The sequence below is a fragment of the Scomber scombrus genome, chromosome 18 (assembly GCF_963691925.1).
Source record: "Scomber scombrus chromosome 18, fScoSco1.1, whole genome shotgun sequence".
In the NCBI taxonomy this organism is placed as follows: domain Eukaryota; kingdom Metazoa; phylum Chordata; class Actinopteri; order Scombriformes; family Scombridae; genus Scomber; species Scomber scombrus.
The window spans coordinates 17695841-17718983 of record NC_084987.1 but is presented as its reverse complement, the minus strand read 5'-3'; the positions used below and the strand labels follow the sequence as shown (position 1 = coordinate 17718983).

The 23143-nt window shown below is 40.4% G+C and overlaps 4 protein-coding genes across 4 annotated transcripts; 2 read left to right on the top strand and 2 right to left on the bottom strand.

Moving 5' to 3' along the window:
- Positions 1-954: 954 nt before the first annotated feature.
- Positions 955-4392, top strand: hspbp1 (HSPA (heat shock 70kDa) binding protein, cytoplasmic cochaperone 1). Its single transcript, XM_062438322.1, has 8 exons — positions 955-1088; positions 1323-1462; positions 1826-2042; positions 2282-2506; positions 2632-2787; positions 3282-3378; positions 3493-3604; positions 3904-4392. The coding sequence occupies exons 2-8, from the start codon at positions 1340-1342 to the stop codon at positions 3982-3984; spliced, it is 1011 nt and encodes a 336-aa protein (XP_062294306.1). The 5' UTR covers positions 955-1088; positions 1323-1339; the 3' UTR covers positions 3985-4392.
- A 187-nt stretch (positions 4393-4579) lies between these two features.
- tmem86b (transmembrane protein 86B) lies at positions 4580-6352 on the bottom strand. The gene is made up of 3 exons (XM_062438323.1): positions 5933-6352; positions 5503-5746; positions 4580-5231 (listed from the first exon to the last, which is right to left on the bottom strand). The coding sequence occupies exons 1-3, from the start codon at positions 5981-5983 to the stop codon at positions 4780-4782; spliced, it is 747 nt and encodes a 248-aa protein (XP_062294307.1). The 5' UTR covers positions 5984-6352; the 3' UTR covers positions 4580-4779.
- A 731-nt stretch (positions 6353-7083) lies between these two features.
- On the top strand, positions 7084-11110 carry aspdh (aspartate dehydrogenase domain containing). Its single transcript, XM_062438316.1, has 8 exons — positions 7084-7181; positions 7343-7400; positions 7725-7869; positions 8009-8093; positions 8772-8921; positions 9474-9697; positions 9784-9923; positions 10891-11110. The coding sequence occupies exons 2-8, from the start codon at positions 7346-7348 to the stop codon at positions 10926-10928; spliced, it is 837 nt and encodes a 278-aa protein (XP_062294300.1). The 5' UTR covers positions 7084-7181; positions 7343-7345; the 3' UTR covers positions 10929-11110.
- Positions 11111-11120: 10 nt separating this feature from the next.
- On the bottom strand, positions 11121-20127 carry gys1 (glycogen synthase 1 (muscle)). Its single transcript, XM_062438308.1, is given in 17 exon segments — positions 11121-12680; positions 12818-12898; positions 12990-13130; positions 13132-13154; positions 13251-13346; positions 13437-13563; positions 13836-14028; positions 14260-14319; positions 14487-14593; positions 14689-14809; positions 15089-15206; positions 15457-15601; positions 15769-15954; positions 16221-16412; positions 17286-17467; positions 17705-17823; positions 20033-20127. Coding segments are annotated over 16 exon segments (2139 nt in total). The 5' UTR covers position 17823; positions 20033-20127; the 3' UTR covers positions 11121-12431.
- Positions 20128-23143: the final 3016 nt, after the last annotated feature.

The window sequence follows — 23143 nt, the reverse complement described above, 5'->3', positions numbered from 1 at the left end:
CTGAAATACTAATATTGCACAGTCATGTACATTAAATGTATTATTATTAGTATTATTATTATTATTATTATTATTATTATTATTATTATTATTATTATTATTATTATTATTATTGTTGTTGTTAACTCTAGCATGTGTCAAGTAAGTGTATCTTCAGAGAGAGTTAATAATAATAATAATAATAATAATGACAATAATAATAATAACGTCCCACACGTTAATGTATTACCGTTAATGTTATCTATCTGTATTAAACGCAAGACAGGAGAAGGTAATCTCTGGGAGCTGATGAACCAGGACACTACAATATCATATCATCAGACAATTTTGTATTAAATTTGATGATGATGGTAGCAATATGCAGTAAGACCAAATTGACACAAAATAAAGGAAAGTGAAATTTTGCTAGTTTTAGATCAGTACTCTCATTATCAGACAGCCAAACATAGTTTACATTTCCCCACGTTTTGCTCTGGACAATAACCTGCCATGCTCCATAATTTTGTTGAAATCCAAGAAGAAAGTGTTATATATTTTACATCATATACAAAAACATCTCACATATATTCTTATCTAATCTTACATATAACACATCATAGACATTATAACATTAAATATTATAACAAATTTAGTTCCCATGAGGGATGTACTCCTCTCACTTCCACTAGCACTCTCTGAACGACGTGCGTATAAGCGTCACTACGCACACACACACACACGTTTACCGTAACTACGTTAGTAGAGAGTTTGCAGTTGTGCGTTTTGAATATTGAGGTCGTATTACTGTTCAGTTCAGTTCTGCCACATTTTAACTTCAGAGGGCTGAGTTGATGCTGAAATCTTGGCGACTGAGGAGACTGAGGCTAGACTGAGAAATATGGCCTGAAAATGTCGCTGACCAGTTTAGTAGAATCTTTACGGTAGAGCATGGCAGCTCCGTTGCAACTCGTGAAATCAGCTAGCTAGAATATTCTAGCTCATTCATGTGTCTGTGTTTGAAGGCTTTTAAAGGCGGTGTTCACTTGTTTGGAAGTCAGAAAGAAACTGTGTGCCCATTTATTCAACACACTTTTTAGGACGCTTCAAAGGTAGGTTGGGAATTAGTGTATAAAACATCCAGTGTTAAACGTAGCTAAATGAAGAGCAGCAGCTAGTTGTGTCAAAGTTTACCATGTTCCTGATGATGTCAATTAAGACGCTGATGTCTGGGTTTGCTTCTTGTGTATTGAATCGATATCCTCACCTCAGTGTCACTGCAGCTTGATATGGATCATTTCTGCATTTGTTTTACTGACTTGTTTTTGCTGTGTTTTTCTCTTCAGCTCTTTCAGTAAAAATCATGGCAGAAGACAGACAGACCGACAGAAGATATCCCCATAACCTTCAGGGGGTCCTGCAGCTGGCAGTAGATGCTGGCTCTGCTGCAGAAGGACCTGCACCTGTTCAACCAATGTCAGAGGAGGTAAGTGCCTCTTCATTATAGGGTGCAAACCATACAAAGCCATTTTCAAATCAGGTCTGAGGGGGATACAGTATCATCTGTCATCAGACCCTTGATCTGAATAAGGATAAACTCCCTGACAAAACCTTTTGATGGGGAAAAATGGGGAAACCTAATGAATCAGGGTTAGGGTTAGGGTTACAGGAGGGATCCCCCTCCCAGGACGGACAGATGTGCAATAGATGAGTGCACAGAATAGAACACGAAAGAAAGAAAAGAAAGATGTAAAATATATAATGTGATCAAGAAGAGGCCAAGCTTGAGTTTTAAAACGGAGGTTTTTGTTCAGAATGAGAACACTCTCACGCTCTTTCTTCGTTCCAGAGGAAAGCGTGGCTGACAGAAGCTCTCGCAGAGGTCTGCAAAGGGCAGGCGGATGAAGTAGCGCAGATGAAGCAGTGCTTGGCGGTCCTATGCAAAGACGAAATGGGCGAGAGGGAGAGAGACGGAGAGGAGGAGAGGGACGACGAGGATGAAGATCAGCGGGAAACAGCCTTCGAGATGCTGTCGGAGTTGTGTGAGAACCTGGACAATGCTAGAGGTTTGTAATAAACTGCATGACACCTAAACAAGAAACAAAACCTCACAATCGTACTTTCAGGGGTCTAAATAACGGTAGTCGTTTTGGCACATGACATGACATAATCCTATAATGTTATAATAGGTATCAGAGTTGATATAGTCAACATTTCTACAGATAAGAAATGATGTTGGAGCAGCTAGAAGGAGGTTTGGAGTTGCTACAATGTATCCTGACTGTACCCTCTTTCTGCTTCACAGATCTGATGATTCTGGGCGGACTGGAGTTGTGTGTCTCCCAGTATCTGTGTCATCCTCAAAGTGGGTTGAGGTGGCGCGCTGCCCAGCTTATTGCCTCCTGTGCTCAGAACATGCCACAGGTGCAGGTCCACTTGCTAAGCATTGGAGCGCTGCCAAAACTGGTGCAGCTGACAGACTCAGATCCCCACCGCACCGTCAGAGTAAAAGCCCTTTACGCAGTCTCATGTGAGTATCTGAGAGCTCTGCTGCACACAGGCAGACACCGCTGCAAAATTCACTATGAAACATTTCAGACGAGATCGTCTCCATGGAGTGGCACGAGCTGTAACAATGTCCTGTTGTGATTCCAGGTTTGATCCGAGAGCAGGAGGAAGGACTCCAGGCGTTCCTGTCCCACGATGGCTTCTCAGTGCTGATGCGAGGCATGCAGTCGGAGAACGAGAAGCTCAGGACCAAATCGGCGTTCCTTCTGCTCAACCTTTTGACGTCACATCCTGAACAGAAAGGTATGATTGACTGAGGCATTTGATCAGGAAAGTGTTGTTAAACTAAGATGACACTTGGATTACTTATTTCGTAGCAGTGCAACCATGATCTGTTTCCTCAGAGCTTCATATGACACCAAACTTCTTACGTTTGTTTGATGTTTAGCAGCTGACAGGAGGAGCTTCCAGGATATTTTCTTTTTGAATTAATTAATTTGCAATTTCTAAATAATAAAGTGATTTAAAGATGAACTTAAATGAGCAAACAAAATAAATTTTATTTCCTGTAGCTTTAGTCACAAAGAGATCTCTATTAAATTGCATTACTCTTTTATTGAGGCAAATACACTTAATGACCCTAATCATTCCTGTCAGTCTCTGCTCTGTTAAGCATGGTAGTACTGACAATGTAAAGAAGCTTCTGCCCTGTTTACTGCGACTGGGACTTCAATTCACTCTGGCTCTGATATGTCTTAAACTCCAACATTGTTTCTTTCTCTTTTGTTTCCCGACAGACACAGTTGTCTCCATGGGTATGGCACAGCAGCTGGTCTCCGTGCTCCGCACACCACATTCTCCTTTCCATGAACATGTGCTTGGTGCCCTTTGTTGGTAAGAAACATTCTCCTATTTACTATGTCTTCACTATCTACAAGTTGACATTATAATATAAATCATGGTTCAGTGTAGTAACTATGCCTGTCTTTATTTCTGATGTGTGTCTAGTCTGGTGGAAGACTGTCCGCAGGGGCTCAAAGACTGCAGAGAACCTTCTCTGGGTCTGGAGGACTTACTCAGACAGAGAGCCAGAGAGCTCCAAGGAAAAGAAGAAAGTCAGGTAATTCATGTTATTAATGGCAAACTACACAGTCAAGATGGTAAAAATAGGTTCAAGTGATTCAAACCTAAAATTGTGGTTTAGTTTAAGAAAGCAAAAGATGGCTATTAGGAAAGTCATGTTTTATATCATTTTCATTTTGAAGTGCTAACCAGATGCCAAAATGGAGATACTTGGCTTATATAAATGAATTAAAATTCACAGATAAGTAAACTAGTATGTAAAATGAATAGTTTAGTACCAGGTGTAATTGTTGTCCTGGAAATGATGATTCTAAAAGTTACTTTTTTTTCCAACAGGAAGAACTGGACTTTTGTGAGCGTCTGAGGATAACGTGTTTCCGTAAGCAGCAGTCAGATGAAAGTGGGATGGATCGCTGAACTTAACCTAACATGTTTCGCTATCAGTGTGCTAAGATGTAACAGAACATTCACGATCTGGATCAATCTTCCGTTTTTGTCTGTTACAGCAGTTGCATGTAATCCAGATGCTGGATTTTTACTGTGTAAATAACTCATGTATAAAATACTGTTTTCAGGCCTTCATATCTTAAATGTACCAAATATCTCCATTGCAGATAGTATGTATATTATTTTCTATTTTAATTGTTAATTAAAATAATTTAGAGTTAATTCAATAACGTAGTCGTAACATTTATTTAATTGTAATTTGGTTTGCGAAGCCATTTCATTTCAGTTGGTTGTTTCTTAAAACATGACGCAGAATTATGGACTTTTTTTTTTTTACATCATATTTATTTATTAACAAAACAAATAGGAGTATTTTATATACATATAATGACTAGTTCACAAGTGGAAAACATTGCCAACACATGCACAACCTACACATGAACATGGATGTTATGCAAAATCACTGATCAAAATGTTTTTGGCACAAATCGCAGAATACAAATATTCTGAACACATATTGATTGAGTGTCTTTCAGTTTTCTTTTCTAGACTTATCTTCTATGTATGATGCAAGCGTCTATTTTGCTTCAAGTGCTGACCAGTAGGAGATATGTTCTTTATCTGTTGTTCTTTTCATTAATATGCACAGATTTTCAAAAACTTCTAAGACTTAAAGGGAGTATTTATAGGCAGATTGGGGTTTTTACCAGAGCAATAGATGTAAGTTAGGTACTTTAAATTTTAGCGATGTCGTAGAGATGCTGGTTAGGACCTCTTCCATTTTGAAAAATCATCTTCTTCACCCACTGCCTTTATATCGCCCACAGCGATTAGAAGCTGTGCCAAGTAATATGTCACCATGACAATAGAGTTACCATGCTCCAGGTCTGCTGTCGCCTTGAAAACTTGCATAGCTAGTGCAATGTCAGACACCATGAAGATCAAAGCTCCCAACAGTGTTACTGGATGACGGGTCCTAATAGCTAATGACCCCATTATAGTAATTAACATTGCGTAGATCCCCACACCTGGAACGAGCAGACCTGAGTCTTTATCCTTCTGCAGATATGGATATATGTAAATGTAGAAACATCCGCCCACCATGAACAGGATCAGATATAGGAATCGGAGCCAGGAGGGAGACGAGCTTGGTGCATAACGAGCCGAGAGGAAGGTGAGGGAGTACAGCAGATGAGCCACAGCAAATGCACCCATTCCTGAAATAGATACAAACAATACTTGACTAACGTATAAACTCTGAATAAATAAATTACTTGCAGTATGCACTCTTACATTTAGAGATGTTGAAAAAACATTGAAATATTTTTTTTACCATGAGAGTAAATACAGTTCTGTATACATGTACTGTACAGTGTAAATACTAGAGACCTAACCATGAGCTTTTATTTCACTTCTGGCTTTGACCATGGATGTAAATGTCCACATTGCAGTGTATCTGCTTCACTTGTGTACAAACAAGGCTCTTACCATGGATAAAAAGTTCAGGCCATACCAGGCAGATGTCACCAATAGCAGAAAAGACTAGTCCTCCTACCACACCTAGTACACTTTGACCTCCATTCCAGGTTAGCACTACTGCAGCCAATAGGAGTATTGGTGTTGCTTTGACACCTGCAGTCATAATGGATGCGGGGGAGTTGGGAGTCCACAGGTAGAAGTACACAGCTGTGGCAAAAAAGAAAGGCAAGAGAGAAACAAAGAGAGCATAGGACTGATGGAGAGGGAGGTACAGAGAGAACAGACAGAGAGGAGAACAGGGGAGATCCGTCACAACATGAATATGCACAAGAGTAGTGATATTATACAGTGTAATAAGTTCCATATCAAATGAGTTGTATTACGTAGCATGCACATCAACAGACTATCTATTATGAATAAGTAAATGGTTTGTAGGTACCAGATTTCTCTTCTGTCGCCTGTCATAGGCATGGGTGTCAAGGATGTCCATCTTCTCCAACGCTGACCTTGGCTTTACCTTCAGTTTTCTTCTGCTATTGCAGTTACAACAGAGATGGTCACAACAACATATAATCCTTTGTTTTTCTTGTCTTCTTCTGCTGTTCCCTGTTTCAGTCCCTCTTGGTCGGAGGAATCTCTGCTGCGTCTCGCAGTCTGTTGGTGATTCAGAGCGGTGAACTTTAGACTGATCCCTGCTGTCTGATTGCACTTTGATAATCAATGTTCTCACTGTTTTGAGTTCTCATGGACAAACTACTGACCTTTGACCTCTCCAGCTGAAGGCATTGGTGACATCAACACACAAAGGGCAAAGTTGAACAAGGCAGAGTAATTTTGAATAATAAACTTCCATTTATGGTGCGATTGCTTCCTTACTTTATTATATTATGATATGGCATTAATACACGCATGCTTGGATTTTGACAGGTTGAGAGTGTAGAAATAACCACATTATTATCTGGGAAGAACATAATCCTTTTAAATCATGTATCTAAACATTGTAGGTGCTTAAAGATAACAACTAATCTGTGCAACAGCTATTAAATAATAAAGGGAAATAGATTTACCAGCAGTCACTATGTGAGGGCTGATAACAACAACAATGTTTAATATAAAAGAAAAAACAACATGCTGATGTGCAATATGTGATATGTGTGATATTTTGGGTTCTTGCGATCAAAATATTATCTTAATATAGTAAAAAAAAAAAAAAAAATCAGATTGCATTGTTTACTAGATGGCCACAAAGCTTTGGATTTCTCCAAAAAGACAAAAGAACAGAAACAACAACTATGCAACATCAGATATAAAATCAATACACTGTTAGAAAATAAAAAAATAAAAAAGTATATTGCATCCAGGACAAATTACTTTAAGATAAGTGTATTGATTGGTGTAGAGTGCATGTAATGTAAGAATCACTTTTTGGCCCGTCTGTCTTTAAAGTCTAGTTTTTCACTGCTCTTTGTAACAGATTTTTAATGCATCTGACATCAAAAATGTTTAAATGGATGGAAATGGAGCAACATGTGATACCTCCACAGACCGAAGAATTAGTAATGATTAACTATGGCCTCTCTGAGTCAAACTTTGTACCGTGCTTGCCCACAGCTCCTAGATTTGCAGACCGCTCGCTGTGCCTCACACATTGGGAGACACACAATTCTGGAGAGGTGTGGGATTATCGGGTGAGTAGAGCAATAAATAGTGAGTGTTTCATGCTGGTCAAGGAGAGCTTGGAGGAGATAGGATGTGAAGTAAAAAGCAGACATGGATGTGTGTTGGTTTGTGTTGTCAGGTCGCAGGTGAATGTTGTTTTTTCATTAGCATGTTTGCTTTCTCTGCACAGGACATGGCAGCCAGCATTTCTTTTCAAAGGATTGGAGTTGTAGGATATGGACATCTAGGTCTGCAACCCCCCCCCCCCCCCCCCCCCCCACCACCACCACACACACACACACACACACACACACACACACACACACACACACACACACACACACACTCATTCACCCGTACACTTTCTGACACACATCCTTATGAATCTCTGTTTTTTTACGCCTAGACTATAGGTTTAGGTGTCACCTGGTATATAATGAATATAATGTCACAAAAATATGATGATCTATCTATGTGTTTGTGTGTGTGTGTGTGTGTGTGTGTGTGTGTGTGTGTGTGTGTGTGTGTGTGTGTGTGTGTGTGTGTGTGTGTGTGTGTGTGTGTCTGTGCAGGACAGTACCTGGTGGAAAGGATCCTTAAAGATGGAGCTGCTCTCGGTTTAACGCTCGCTTTTGTTTGGAACAGAAATTCTGAGAAGCTCAAAGGTTTCATTCCTGATGAACTCATACTTGGTGATCTATCAACCTTTGCAGACAGGTGCAGACACACGCACACACACATAACACAACGTTAATGTGCAAAACACAAAATGGGCATCTTGTATTATCTTGGTGCTATCATTGATAACATGTGTCTAATGCCCTATGACATCTTTTTTAAACTGTGTGACTTACAGGAGGTGTGATGTGATCGTAGAGGTGTGCCATCCTCAGATAGTAAAAGAATTTGGGCTTCACTTCCTGTCTCAGTCTCATTTCATGGTGAGATTATTCTCTATCTGTTTTGGTGGTTATATTACTTCTTTTTTTTTTACATTCTACTATTGCTGATTTTGTAGCACAGCATTTGTAGCCTCTATCTGGAGAGTTATTTGATAATGTATTAGAGTGAGAAAGTGAATAGATTTGAGTGTCTGACATAGAGATTTGTGGATTAATTATGCATTTCATTTCACCCATTTTCATATTATGAAAGAAAGAAAAGGCAACAAACCAATTTAACCCTTTTATAGAGAGACATCAATTAGCTTTTATAAATCTTGATAAATCTTGAAAAATCTGTATTGCTCCTTAACTGAAATGAGACTTAACAGAGACAAGAGTAAGATGAGTGATAAGGTGTTTACATGTTTGTCAGTGAGGACAGCTGGTCTATTCTAACAGGAGGTTTGCAGTGGTTATGTTGTGTTTTTGGGTGCATTGTTGTCTTTCTTGTCTTTGACAGATACAGTAAGTATGATCACTGGTCAAAAATTATATTTACATCTTACATATTTCTACTTTAAACTCTTGTGTGTATGTTACTCTGTGCTGAGATAAAAAAAAAAATAGATGCAGTATGCATCCTGATAGGTCTTGAAAACACAACACAAAGCTTTAGTAGTTTTCACAGTTAATTCCAGAATCCTGTTTTGAACCTTTACTTTCCCCTACTTTCAGGTGGGGTCTCCCTCCGCCCTCTCTGATCCTGATCTGAACCTGAAACTCCGTCAGGCAGCTCAGTTACATGGTAGGACACTCTACGTCCCCAGTGGTGCGTTGTGGGGGGGCCAGGACATCCAGAGGCTGAATGATAGTGGGGCCCTGAAGGTAACACTTGTGTAATACAGGCGTGGAGTTACATGGAGTGGCAAAGGGACAGACAGGCTGCAGTGCTCAGTCTTCACATGATTCAAGATTGAGAATAAAAGAATGTCTGCTGCTTCATTTTCAAGTTTCAAGTTTTCAAGTCATAGTCAAGTTTTGTTTGCTGCACAAAACTCCAAATGAAAGAATTCACTGATGCCAAATTAGTTCTTTCAACACAGAAAAATAATCTCATCTGAGACTTTATTACAGTAGGTTAAACCTTTTGCACTCTTATACTACATGTTGAATAGATGGTAACAAACATACTGATCTTAATATTTAATCAAAAGCATCTGTTACCAAAAATGAAGGTTACTCACCACACTTAGTGCACTGCTGGATCCTCACAACACTCAATAACATATACATGTGTATATAAATAAGGAAAATGGCCTGCAGTAATTTTTTAGCATCAACAATTTGATTTGCTTTTGCTTGAGTTACATAAGAACACCAGTTTCTGAATGTGACTCAGCACTGTCTTTCTTCTTCTCTGTCTCGGCTCCTTTTCAGGCTCTGTTTATAAGAATGTCCAAGCATCCATCCTGCTTCCGGCTGACAGGAGACATCCCCCCTGACTGTACGGATGGAGAGGGCAGGCGTGTTTTATTCAGAGGCTCTGTGGCAGAGCTGTGCCCTCTTGCTCCCAACAATGTCAATACCATGGCAGCAGCAGCGGTGGCAGCAGGTACACTTGGCTTTACCGGTGTTCAAGGAGAGATTGTGTCAGACACAGCGTGAGTACCCCTAAAAATCTGATTGACGTAATGCAGCCTTTCATTCCTGCTTGAATCAACCAATTTTATACCTCTTTGTGTTCCAGGTTAAGTGACTATCATGTGGTGGAGGTGGAGGTGACTGGGCCTGGTGGCTTCTCAGTGCACACAGTGAGGAGGAATCCAGCCAAGATCGGTGCAGTAACCGGCAGTGCAACGTACGACTCCTTCTGGAACAGTTTACTTGGTGAGACCTGCATTTCATTCCAAACTCTTTCAAAGAACCTGATACAAAACACCAGCACCTCTTTATGACTTTCTGGGGACAACTAGTCCATTTTGCTTCCAGTTACAATATCTTAAAAGTATCCAGATCCTTTACTTCGATAAAAGTACCAGTCTAAAAATACAAGTAAATGTCCTGAATTAAAAACCCTACTTAATTAGTAGTACAGCACAAGTATTATCAGCAAAATGTACTTCAAGTATCAAAACTTCCTCTGCAAAAAAATGGTGACTGATCCATCAGTGCATACATCAAGTATCATTTTACTGGTATGGCTGACTGAAGTGTATTTTATAAACACTTTGGTAGTTTAGTCCAGTGGTTCCCAGTAGGGGTCAGACCCCTGCTAAGTGTCACAAGATAGATCTGAAAGGTCATTAGATGATTAATGGGGTTGAAAAGCTGATTTCATTGTTAAATACTAAATAATTAGATCTGGCATTTAATTGGAAAACTACCTGAGAAGTTTATAGAGAAACCTCTTTTTGGAACTGTTCATCTGAGACATGATGAGGGGCTTCAGGTAGACACAGTAGCAAGCCAAAACAGGGTTTAAATTTAAACAATGCATTTGATATGATAATTGTGTTTTTTTATGTCAAAGCTTTATCTGAAAAGTAACTACAGTTGTCAAATAAGCAAAAAGTATATTTCCCTCTGAAATATTGTGGAGTAGAATTATAAAGTCAAATCATAACATGGAAATATTTAGGTAAATTATGTAAAAATACAAGTACAATACTTCTATTGTACAATACATGTAGTAAACTTTCTACCACTGTCTTCTGGAGAGTCTTTACGAAACAATAGTCCATCTGTCATAAAATATCTGTTGAGATCAGGATCAGGAAAAGATCTAATGTTTGAAAGGTGAATAAGTGAATTGTGATTGATAGATTTGGTTCTTTTTTCTTCTGTTTCTTTTCAGTTTGCAAAGGTCATGGAGGCAAGGTTTACCTGTGCTGAAGCCGGTGACAACTGTGTTGGAGTTAATACTCCAGAGGAAGAAGATCCATAGATAAATCAACAGGTGGACAAGTTGTGTGGCTGGTGGAAGTGGATGAGTGTGTTTGTTACCGAGCACTTGAAACCCCACAGATCTTTTGATTTTTGTGTTCCAATAAACTACATGCAAACAAAATACAAAAGAGCCAGTAATGGTTTGTAAAACACTGATAGTTCTATATATTTAATCCTTATTAGAAGTTCATCTGGTGCAAGATTGTAACAAATGACAGAAGTCTTACAGGGAGTGCGAGTATATGTCAGGTAAAACCATTTTCATTCTTCCGTAACAGACAAACAGTCAAGACACACTCTATCTCCTATTCCTGCCCTTTCTCTCACATCCTTCACATGAAAATATGGTTGCCATCTCAGGACACAGTCCCTTTTTTTCCTCTACTTGTCTCATCTCAATTCCTTTAACAAATAAATACTTGCTGAAACAGGCAAACCCAGGAATAAGCATTCCCACACAAGCACACACACAGACGGATAAACAGGAGTGCACGGTTGTTCATCTGTAATATACACTGACAGGCTGTGACACAATAAGGCACAGAAATAAAATGAAAACACACACAGGCTATTCTCAAAATGAGAGAGCTGATAGATTTGTTTTTAGAATTGTATTCTGATACTATTTGTTGTTGTGTTTGTGTGTTTTCTACATTTTATTTCCATTCTGGGAGGTTTTATAGTAAACAAGGCATTTTAAAAGGAAGAATATGCTACAACAATGTGGAGAATCGAGCTTGAAACACTACATCATCATCACACTTTTAAGCAAAACATTAAAAGTAAAAAGGATAGGTGCTCTTTATGGCTGCTCACATGAACTTGCACTGTCCTTACATGGGCTTTTTTTTTCCTGCACTGAATGTGTAAAGATGACACGCTGGTAAAAAGGAGGATTGTGTTGTTTTACCTGCTCAGACCCACCTTTGAATCAAGTATAAAAGCCCCTCCAGAGACTCATAATAATCCTGTTATTTTTTCATTGCTCTATACCTGTGTTATCCAGTGTAAGTATCCTACAAAATCCAGCAATTGTGATCCCCCCCCCCCCCCCCTCCCCGAGCTGAGCAGTCATTTAGCCCTTTCTAGCTGCTGCATTTACTCCACAAAGCAAACCACTTATTGAACTGCTGGTGTAACTGAAAGAATACCAAAACATGTCAAACTGGTAGATCGTTTAAAAAATTCTGAGGTACGCACACAGGTCGGGAAGACACTGACAGTGATGCAATTTTCACAACATGCCCATATTAAATTTATATTTTATCACTCGCGTTCACACAGCTGCACTCATTTATTAAGTGTGTGAGTACATGGATGACTTCAGTGACTGCCACAGATAAAGTTTCACTAGTGAGGTTTAGTATGTACTCTAAGTGTTTCTGTGTGTGTGTGTGTGTGTGTGTGTGTGTGTGTGTGTGTGTGTGTGTGTGTGTGTGTGTGTGTGTCTCAATTTTTGTCGCTTGTGACACCATCAGTGTAGCCATTGGCCCCATGGACAGAAGGAAGCTTGTTTTTAAATGGCAGGCTGTAGGGCTGGCGGATATTCATCCTATCCTTTTCTGCCTCCAGATCCTCGTCGTAGCGTTCGTCTTCTTCATCGTTATCCTCAGCCTCGCTGTGATGGGGGGAGGAATGGCGGGACAGAGACGGGGACGGCGGCACAGAGGCTGGTCGGGGGTAACGGAAGCCTGTTGTCTGAGGAAGAGAACAAGAGCATCAGAGTGTCTGTCAGAAGCTGCAGCTGAAAGGATTTCACTTCTATGAATGAAATAAAAAACGTTAACATTAAAACTAAGCACATCCTCACGCCAGACACACAAGTTAAAACTTACCGAGGTTGGGTCATGAGGTTCATACATGAATGTGTCAGGGTAGGCTTTAGCCAAGGCCATATGACGGGCAGATATATAATACTAATGCCAAACAGAGGAGAAAGAAACATTGTTAATTCATTTCCAAAGGTGTCACGTTAACAACACTGATCCTCTGAATCTGATATCTCACCCTGCCGAGGTATCTCCAGTCCAGGAGGTCACTTAAACGCTCAGTACGGTTCCTCTGGATGATCCGCTGGCGCCGACTCTGCTTGCAGAACTGGAACAGGAAGGAAGTGAGCTGGTTACACGACTCGTCCACCCCTCGGTACCCGCCTGTCCAGGATGTAAATACCTGAAAAGGGAAACAGTGTGATGTCAGAGAGATCCCTCTTTAAAGAGAACATTTTGAGAATGATTTAACAATGATTTTACATAAAAAGAAACGCACCGTACGCTGAGGGGTCTGCTATGTGCTCCTCCATGAAACAGCCAAAGCCTGACAGGTTAGTTGAGACGGATGGGATTCCCATGACGGTGCACTCAGCTGACAGAAGTAGAAGTCTGATTAACATTTGGACATAATATATCGTATCTCTGCATGTACATAAACCTTATCGGTATGCATGAGTCATACCTGGTGTGTAGCCCCAGGGCTCATAATAAGAGGGGAAGACACCGAGGTGGCAGCCTCTTACAAACTCCTCATAATCCATGGGAAGCAGCGGAGAGGTGGATGAAAGGAACTCAGGATGGAAAATAATCTAAAGAAGGGAGAAGCCATTCAGTATCAGAGCTGGTTATATGAGTATTAGCAGCAAACTGTAAGTCTTGTCCACAACATGATGCTCTTCAGAAGTTACAGAGTGGACTGAAAATTACAGCAGAAACTCACAACCACAAATTGAACTGAGTATTTTGTATTTATGTGACCTTATCTACATCCTGCCTGTACAATAATAGAGTAGATAAAAAGGTGAGAAGAAATCTACAGGAGTTAAGAGGTGATCATTTTCTTTACTGAGCTCTGACATACCTTGACACGGTCAGCAGAACTGTTGAAGAGTCCGATACGGCGGACACAGTTAAGGATGGGGTCGCTGCTGTCCTCCAACATGTTATGAGTACAAATTGGAGGCTGGCACTGTCTCTGAGTCGCGAAGATGGCGCGTTTCATAATGGTGAAATCCTCCTTGTCAAGCATCTTTGACACATCTGGCAGCTGTCCACTAAACAAAACAGCAGGAATTAGACTCAATGATGATGCTTGATCAGCTGAGACCAACCAAAACCAATTACAATACCATATTTAGTAGCATGAATTCAGTAAGACAGCTTGTTTTGACAATGATGTAACAAAGTCTAAGTATATCCAGAACTGATGTGAAGAATCTGATTTTGTTATAAGATATGTCACTCCACATCTCACGGGTTCCATGAGGTGAAAGTGATAAACTTACACTAGAAGTGACTCATAAAGTTTCTTTCCGAAGCGTTCCTTCACAGTCTGAGCAGTATCCCTGTAAGAGACAGAAAAAATGAGAATCAAAAGACAACTACAAACACTTTTCCAGGTTCTCTGCTAGTTGAGATAAACCAGAATCTGTCTAGATACAGATGAATGTAGCACTTTGGTGGTCTGGCCCAAAATGTTCACTTGTAGTTAGTTCCCATAAAGCCACCTCACCAGAGCTGCTTCCTGACTGCCTGGCCTTTCAGGGTCTCCACATTAAAGTTGTTTGTACGAGCAGGCATGATGAAGAATGCGATGACGGTCACGTCGCTATGATTGACCTGGGACAGGCAGACCAGACATAAATATGGGGTTACACATAACATTTTAATACATGTGTATATCTTCTGAGACAACCAGACAAACACACACTCACTCTCAGTAGATAGTTGAGTCGAGCCAAAGCCTCCAAGAAGACGTCGGCTCCTTTGTTGGAAAATTCGTACCTTCCGGCAATGAAGAGGAACAAACACTTGTCCAGGTTGAAGTCAAGGTGCCTGATGGTCAAGACAAACCAAAATCTGTCACATGATCTGGATGAGTGTTGCACTTTGGCTGTCGATGTACAAGTTCAGTTACAATTACTTTGAACTATAACAAAATAAGTAATGTTTCCACCTGAACAACAGAAGATACCTCCCAACAACTTAACTCTTATTTCCGAACTCCCCCTTACTATTATATTTCATTCATCAATGATTCAATGTTCATCCTCTCTTAAATTGCTGATAACATTTTGACTGTGATATTGTTATGTGTGTTGTGGGAACTCTGACCCGTAGAAGTGTCCCCGGACAAACTCCTGAATCCTATTCTTGCTCTGAGCGTGGAGGTTCTGAAACTCGTGCACAGCTGAGAACTTCTTCACGTTGAGCCCATTGGGAGTGACGAAGTCTGTGCATGGTGGGAGAGATTATGGACAATAATGGGAGACGCAAAGAGAAAGGAGAAGAGAAATCAATTTAACTCACTTTGTTCATTACAATGAAGCAACATTGAGGCATGCAATACAAAACACAGCCAGAAGACACTGCATCTCTGTTCGAATGAGACCTACTCGCTCAGCCAGTGATAAATGAGAACAGAATGAACCGATGAGGACGTTTCTGAACACAGTGCCACACATCAATTCACCTCCACACACCTGGTTTCCTCTTGAGCAGGTACTCTGCCTCGATGGCTGTGATCTGTGACACCGTGGTGAAGACGTGGGCACAGTGTGCAGCTGCCCGCTCAATACAGTAACGATGGTAGATCTGTCTATCGCCTGCTTCCTTATCCAAGTTGAACTAAACCAGACACAAAAGGGGACAGAGAGAAAGTAGAATGTAAATATATATGATAGAATATCTAATCCATTGCATTTCTAATAATAAAAAAATCACTTGTATCTGTGTTTTTTTAATCATTACATTCTTGAATAAAAAAATTAAAATACACGCAGCTGCACACACACCTCTGAAATTCTGTTATAGAAGTCCACATTTCCAGCACAGAGGTAGCGTCCCAAGAGTGTGGCATGAGTGGTGAAGACGGTTGCGACGGACAGCTGTCTCTGTCGACACAACACCAGGCCCAGGCCGGCCAACCACTCATGGAAATGGGCCACAATGTGTGGTGGCTCCGCAGACTGGGCTATGTACTGCGATGTGGGAGAACTGAAGGTCAATGTGGACAACACACTCACACACATATTACACTCAAACACAACATTTTCTTTAAATGCCTTCTAGGGTTTTGATATTCCAGGGCTTCAGGCTATCTGAATATTCATTAAAACACCTTTTCAAACAAAACACCAGGTATTCTAAACAAACAGCTAAAATTCATCACTCATTTCTTTCTTATATACAGTTCAGTTTATATAAGTTCCTGTCAATTGTCAGGTACTTAGTGTGAGCTCCTTACCTCTCCCAGAAGCCAGACTGTCAGGAAGCCGAACAGCACGGAATCGTTGGCCTCGCGGTCAAACCATGGCACGCCGATGCCACAGTTCTCCCACAGCTCGCTCTTCCAGGTGTCCAGAGACCAGGCGGTGTACGCAACATCAATTAGAATAACATAGGGACTGCCCTCAATAAGCCAGCGGCCAAAGTAGATCTGCAGGAAGCAGAGGACGGGGAAAATTAAATAAGAATACTTTTATTCTATCTTGTGTGATGCATTATCTTGCAGTAGAAACCACTGTGTAAACCACTCAAATCTTAGGACATGTATAGTTTAACATTTATAATACAATATAATACAATTGAAGAATATTTAAGTGGGATGCATGACATAGTTTAACATTCAGAGTCTAAAGTATCTTTAGAGCCTGACTAACTCTGACACTGGCTGTTTCTTGGACAGTCAGAATGTGCCGTGTGATTCAAGGTAAACCAGATAGGCTTCGTTGAAAAATGCTACACTATCCCTTTAAAATAGTAACACTACCACTCTGAGCCATGACCCATAATTTCAGAGCACTGCCAGAGTGACACAGCTTAAAACACACACACACACACACACACACACACACACACACACACACACACACACACACACACACACACACACACACACACACACACACACACACACACACACACACACACACACACACACACACACACACACACACACACACACACACACACACACACACACACACACACACACCTATTTCTGGAGTGTTTGTATGAGGGAGAGACAGAGAGACATTGATACAACCTCTAACCTTTGTGGGAAAATGTCACGGGGTTTAGAGGCATGGACAGGAACAGAAAGCTGGGCAGAGAGTGAGCAGGTCTCATATGAAAGAAGGGCTGAGGGTGATCTCTACCAGGGTTTTTTTTTTTTAAGTGTAGTGAACATTATCCACATAAATCTCACTCTATAGTCACTCCAACTATGTGCAGTGAGAAAGACTGCCCTTGACTGGTACATACAGATATAACTCAGTGTGTGTTTACTGTGTATGTGTGGTAGTAGTACCTTACACCCGCTGGAGTTCATCTTGTCAATGGTTCTCTTCAGCACGGGGTTAGTGGGCTCGATCAGCTCCACCTGAGTGCGCACGTTGCTCTCCACATAGGGACCCACCAGGAAATAGTTCTCCCCCCATTCCTCTGCGGTCAGACGGGCTTTGGTCTGGATGACAGTGTAGATGCCTCCGACTTCACAAATGCAGCAAACGTGCCACACGTACGCACACAATGTGGAGACATATGTATAATGTGATAATGTGATATGAGGCTATATGGTGATAAGTTGTGCACTTCTCTTAAAAAACAGATTCACCCTAAAAAGAACAAGCTGTGTACATTAAAAACCCATAAACATGAAATTCTTTATATAATCATATTATAATACATATATTGTTTTCCCACAAATACATGTGCACACTTTATTACCTTTATTAGCAACCTCCCACGCTATTTCAAAAAGAACAGCGTCCTCCAAATCAAACTCCTCGTCCCAGTCCTCCATCCCTGACAGGGATGTGACGGACAGGCTGCGAGCGAGCGGCATGCTGGGTAAACACAAAACAAGCACAGTTATATACACAACACACACTGTAATCAAGAATGGGAGCTTCTTACAGTATCACTTATTTAATTAATTCACTGACATCCCCCTAAAAGTCCTGAACCTGAAATGTAAACAAATGGCTCTAATCTGTTGACACAAAAATAGTCATCAAATGTATTATCAGGACTTTAAACTACTTGCTTGTGGTGACAGAAACTGGATAATTTTAATTCTTATTCTTAATTCATTCATGTAAGTTTCTCTGAATAACAGTATGAGGCAAACCCCAAGTCTAACTGACACATTTTTTAAAACAGTGCAACTTTCTCTTGACCAACACTTCCTCTTACACCTGCCAGTGTGTGTCATCATCAATGAACCACAAAACCCTTTCACAACTATTCAACAATACTCGCTCTCTCTAGTGGAGCTTGGATGACCATCATGGCAGTCACAAAGCGGATAAAGATACTTGATCCTTTCATTTGTTTCAAGCCGTTGGAGTAAATGTTTCTGAATATGTTCATGTCCCTGGTAACTTAATAAGTGTAACCTTTGGCTGTTCTCACAGGAGCCCCTGGTCAAACAGAGAGCACTGGTACATTGAGTAACATAGATCCAACATACTTCGAGCATATGTGTGTGCGTGTGTGTGTGTGCGTGCGTGTGCGTGTGTGCGTGTGTGTGTGTGTGTGTGTGTGTGTGTGTGTGTGTGTGTGTATACAGTATTTGCTCTGTGTACAGTCTGTGATGGTCAAGGGCTTCTTCTGGATACCTTCCCATGTAACTACATAACACACATGCACCCACACATGTACAGTCATGCCTCTGGCATACTACATGACTCCTGTTGTGCAACATCTACACTTTGACTTAATGAGAGTAACATCTCAATCTGAACTGGTCTACAACACTAGGCATTCAGTGTGGGGGCTGTAAATCCCAACTAAATGCCTCCTGCTGTAACAGAAAAGTTTAATTATTTGCCTTTTTTTCTATTTTATGAGGCATTTAAAAATAGTAATAAAGGGAGGACAATCAGACTGAGGGTATGAGTGTACTGACTCAAAATTCAACTTTGTGTTCAGTTCCTGCATACAGAGATGGTGCAACATCCTATATAAAATGGGGGAGTGGCGTGAGAAAGGATGCAGAGGTGGAGGGAGGCACAGACGGAGGTATGGATCAGGTACAAACTTGATCCAACCGTTCACGCTGTGTCACTTGTTGGTATGCTTCAATGAAATGACCTCAACCTGTGAAACTGACACATGTAAAAATCTACAAAACAAGCACAAGTTTGTTGTTCTTTTACACCGCTCACCTGTAATTCAACCTGTGTATACTCTATGTGCTGATCTCAAATCCCTTTTGTGCCTCCCTGATAGCAGTGGACGAAGGGACAAACAAGATAATAGCCTGAGTGAGTGGCTGAAAGTTCTCCACTGTCCACGGCCTTGATAAGAAAGAGCACCAACATTACAAGAAAACTAGTTCCAGTAGATGTCAAACATTTTCACTAATAATTTTAATCTATTTTCACCCAACTAGACTCACATCAGACACCTTAAAATATAATTTATGTACTATGGTGCCCCATCTGATAATAGGTTTATATTTAGATACAAGATAGCCTATGTACACTGTTATTAATATAGAGAGTAAACCAGTACCAGTGCTGAAATTAAACTTCAGCCCATTTCTTGGGAGCCCCCTGGGATTCCCTCTGGGCATCCTCACCTGTACTTGAGACCACTTTATGGATGTTCTGTAATGGACTACTGGCACTAGCATGAACATGTCAATGCAATAATCAGCATCATTCTCTTGCTCATCTAATGACTATTTTTGATTGTATCGTTTGGTGGGCCTACAGCTCTGACAGGGGACAAGAACTCCCCCGATGTCCCAGATCAGGCTATGGAGGACGCGCTGCACGCCCACCTCCAGCAACAGCTGATCTGTCTACAGACGACAACAGCACCACAAAACCAGAAGAAAAGTGCACGACTGGACATGCCTGTCACTGTCTGTGTCGTCTGTGTTTTCCATGACTTGTTCTCATGGTAGTGTGAACGTGACATCAGGCACTCGCTGCAAACCAGCTGCGGAAACGCGCAGAGGACACCACGTCCTGATGCGCGCCCGCGTCCATTGAGGAAGTAATCAACTATTATCATTATAAAAAATATACACAGATGTCTACTCACCCTTCGGTTTTGTCCCAACTTCACGAAGATGAAATAATCATTGGCAGCTGTCGCAGTCAATCCAAAAAAAAAGGAAAACAGCGGGGAGTGAGGGAAAGGGGGGCGGGGGCTTTAGTTAAATGCCAAAGACTCACATTGGCTCTGTGCGTTTACGTTTCTATTGAGGGACAGGACGGCCGTGGCCTGCGATGAAGGAGGAAGGCAGGGTTGGTGAATGCGGGGTGTCTACTGTTGCATTATTCATGAGCTTCACTCCCATTGGCTTCGGTCTCTTCTCTGTCTCCGCCTCTGAACAAAATGTGACGGGAACTGGGCGTTTTCCTCAGCTGAGAGACGCAATTGGCTGAGCAGAGGTTAAAGAGAGCTGCAGTGGTTGGTGAATTATCATTTCATTTCTGCAAAAGAGGGGAGTCATGTGCAACGGGGCAACTTTTTCTTTTTTTTCTCCAATGAGGAGGGAGAGAAGCAAGTTATTTATAATGTCTTTTCTAAGGGTCATGGAGAACATAGTTTGGGGAATACAACGTGACCAGTGACATTAAGACACATAACCCCTCTGCATATCTTTGTGATCTACCCCACAGTAACCTTAATAGCTATTTTCCACCCACTGCTGTCTGCCTGACCACCCCAACCACTATACACCCTTGATCAGCCTGACCACATGGGCCAAATGGTCTGGGGCTATATTGGTGAAGCTGCTGAAAATAAATTAATGGCCTGATGTCGCCTGCTTTCAACGAAGATTTGCACTGCTGAGGTGTAAATGAGCATGAAACTGTCCTGCAGGCTGCAGCCACCTTCAAAATGTTTTGTGTAGTGTGGCATGACGTCTGACTTCCTGTGTGTGTGTTTATGAGTGTTAAGAATGATTAAACGATGAAAAAAGAAAAAAGGTATCATAAGGTATCAGCATACATTTGTTTTTGCTTATGATGCCTTGATTTTTAATCGCAGAAAAAGTTGAGTTTAAACAGAAAAAGCATTACACCAGATCATGTTAGGTTAGCTTTTAAACATCACTCCAACTGTGAACTGGGGATCACTGGTTTATGGTGATGTACACATTACTAGAGGAAACTTCAAAACAAACTGAATTTGGAGATATGCATTCTTCCAAGGGACTCATATGTCATATGTCTCATATGTTATTGATTGAATTAATGTGTCAGTTTGTGCAATGACTTTGTTCTCTGATTGTCTGTTTTGAAAGAGAGATTGGTCTCAATAAACAGAACTTAACTCTTTAACTTTAAGTGACTCAACTCTTGAGTATAGAGTGTACAACCCATTACCAAGACTTTCAGGATACATCCATCAGTATATGTGACTTTACTTTCTATACCTATCATCCAAGTTCATCATCATTACCCAGAGTGAACATGACCTTTAAGTGCTGCTGCACTCCTCATGTCATACTTATTGTATTTATACTCCAGAGACTGGCATCAGATAATTATTTCAAATATCACATTATAAAGATTAAATAACAAGTAATATGTATACAATGTCTTCAAGAGGGACAGAAAATGTGGCAGGCAATGATAAACTTGTTGAAGTTGAGCACATTTATTCTACAAGTAGGAAAATATATATTTATCACATTGTCAACAGCAAAACATCAAATTGCCCCCAATAAAGCAACAACAACAAAAATAATGAGAGTTTTGAAGGCAAAAAAACCACTGCTTCACTTACATGCAATTTAAAGGTGCGGAGCAACATTAATCTAGTTTCAGTAAGTATAAATGAGTAAAGCAGTGGTAAAGGTAGCATCTCACGATCACAAACTCAGCCACTCGTTAGTTTGACTGGCTGTGAGATGTTGCTGTTGGGTAGATTTGGTTTATAAGGACACTGGCAAAACAAAACAGTATGTTTTAGAAAGCACGACAGAAACGTCAGATAGGTTGGATTATACTCTACTGTACTCTACTCTACTCTACCACACCATACTACACCATACCATACCATACTTTACTATACTATCATATGATACCATACCATACTATACTATCACACCATACCATACGATACCACACCATACTTTACTATACTATCATATGATACCACACCATACCATACTATACTATAATATACTATACTATCATACCATACCACACCATACTTTACTATACTATCATACAATACCATACTATACTATACTATCATATCATATCATATCATATCATACCATACCATACTTTACTATACTATACTATACTATACTATACTATACTATACTATCATACCATAATATACATACCATACTATACTATATTAAAAAAAAAGAAAAGAAATTAAAAAAAATAATGCATTTTATTTAAAGGCACCTTTCAAAGCACTCAAGGACACCTTACAAGGCACATAAAACACAACAGTACATCAAACAATATAAATCAGGTAACATTTAGTGCAAAGATAAAGAATAATAACTATCATACCATACCATACCATACTTTACTATACTATCATACCATACTATACTATCATACCATACCATACATACTATACTATCATAGAATACTTTACTATACTATACTATCATACCATACTATACTATACTATACTATACTATACTATACTATACTATACTATCATACCATACATACCATACTATACTATCATACCTTACTATACTACACCATACCATACCATACCATACTATCATACTATACCGTACAATACCACATTTCTATAAACGTTACAGTTACGGCTGAAAATGACAACAGAAATAAACAAATTCGCAGATTTCGCACATCTCCTCAACATAAGTCAACAGTGATTATTGTTGTTATCGTGACAGTAATGAATAAACATAGTTAATAAAGCTCCTGTCCCTGTTGTTGACATGGATTTAACTATACAGAGATTCTTGAGCCGTATTTCCCTCCCTCGCTGCTGCGCTCATTCTGACGTCATTTTGCCGGGTACACACGGTCTTCTTCGTGTACAAGGTACAGCCAAGCTGCGTTAAACTTCCTGCTCACCACACACGCGTTTACCGCCGAGTCTCCGCCTTATTCATGACGTCAGTGTCCATCCCTTGGAAAACTGGCTTGGTAACGATACGGAAATGTTTCCGCGCCTTCGTCGGTGAAAGTTCACAAA

Excerpts from the sequence above, each read along its gene's own strand:
- tmem86b (XM_062438323.1), bottom strand. The coding sequence starts at position 5,983 with ATGGACATCCTTGACACCCATGCCTATGACAGGCGACAGAAGAGAAAT. Across the intron at positions 5,747-5,932 it reads GGCGACAGAAGAGAAATCTG|TCCTATGCTCTCTTTGTTTC; the intron begins GTACCTACAAAC and ends CCTCTCCATCAG. Across the intron at positions 5,232-5,502 it reads GCCTGAACTTTTTATCCATG|GAATGGGTGCATTTGCTGTG; the intron begins GTAAGAGCCTTG and ends TATCTATTTCAG.
- hspbp1 (XM_062438322.1), top strand. The coding sequence starts at position 1,340 with ATGGCAGAAGACAGACAGACCGACAGAAGATATCCCCATAACCTTCAG. Across the intron at positions 2,043-2,281 it reads GAACCTGGACAATGCTAGAG|ATCTGATGATTCTGGGCGGA; the intron begins GTTTGTAATAAA and ends TCTGCTTCACAG. Across the intron at positions 3,379-3,492 it reads GTGCTTGGTGCCCTTTGTTG|TCTGGTGGAAGACTGTCCGC; the intron begins GTAAGAAACATT and ends ATGTGTGTCTAG.
- aspdh (XM_062438316.1), top strand. The coding sequence starts at position 7,346 with ATGGCAGCCAGCATTTCTTTTCAAAGGATTGGAGTTGTAGGATATGGA. Across the intron at positions 7,870-8,008 it reads CTATCAACCTTTGCAGACAG|GAGGTGTGATGTGATCGTAG; the intron begins GTGCAGACACAC and ends TGTGACTTACAG. Across the intron at positions 8,922-9,473 it reads ATGATAGTGGGGCCCTGAAG|GCTCTGTTTATAAGAATGTC; the intron begins GTAACACTTGTG and ends GCTCCTTTTCAG.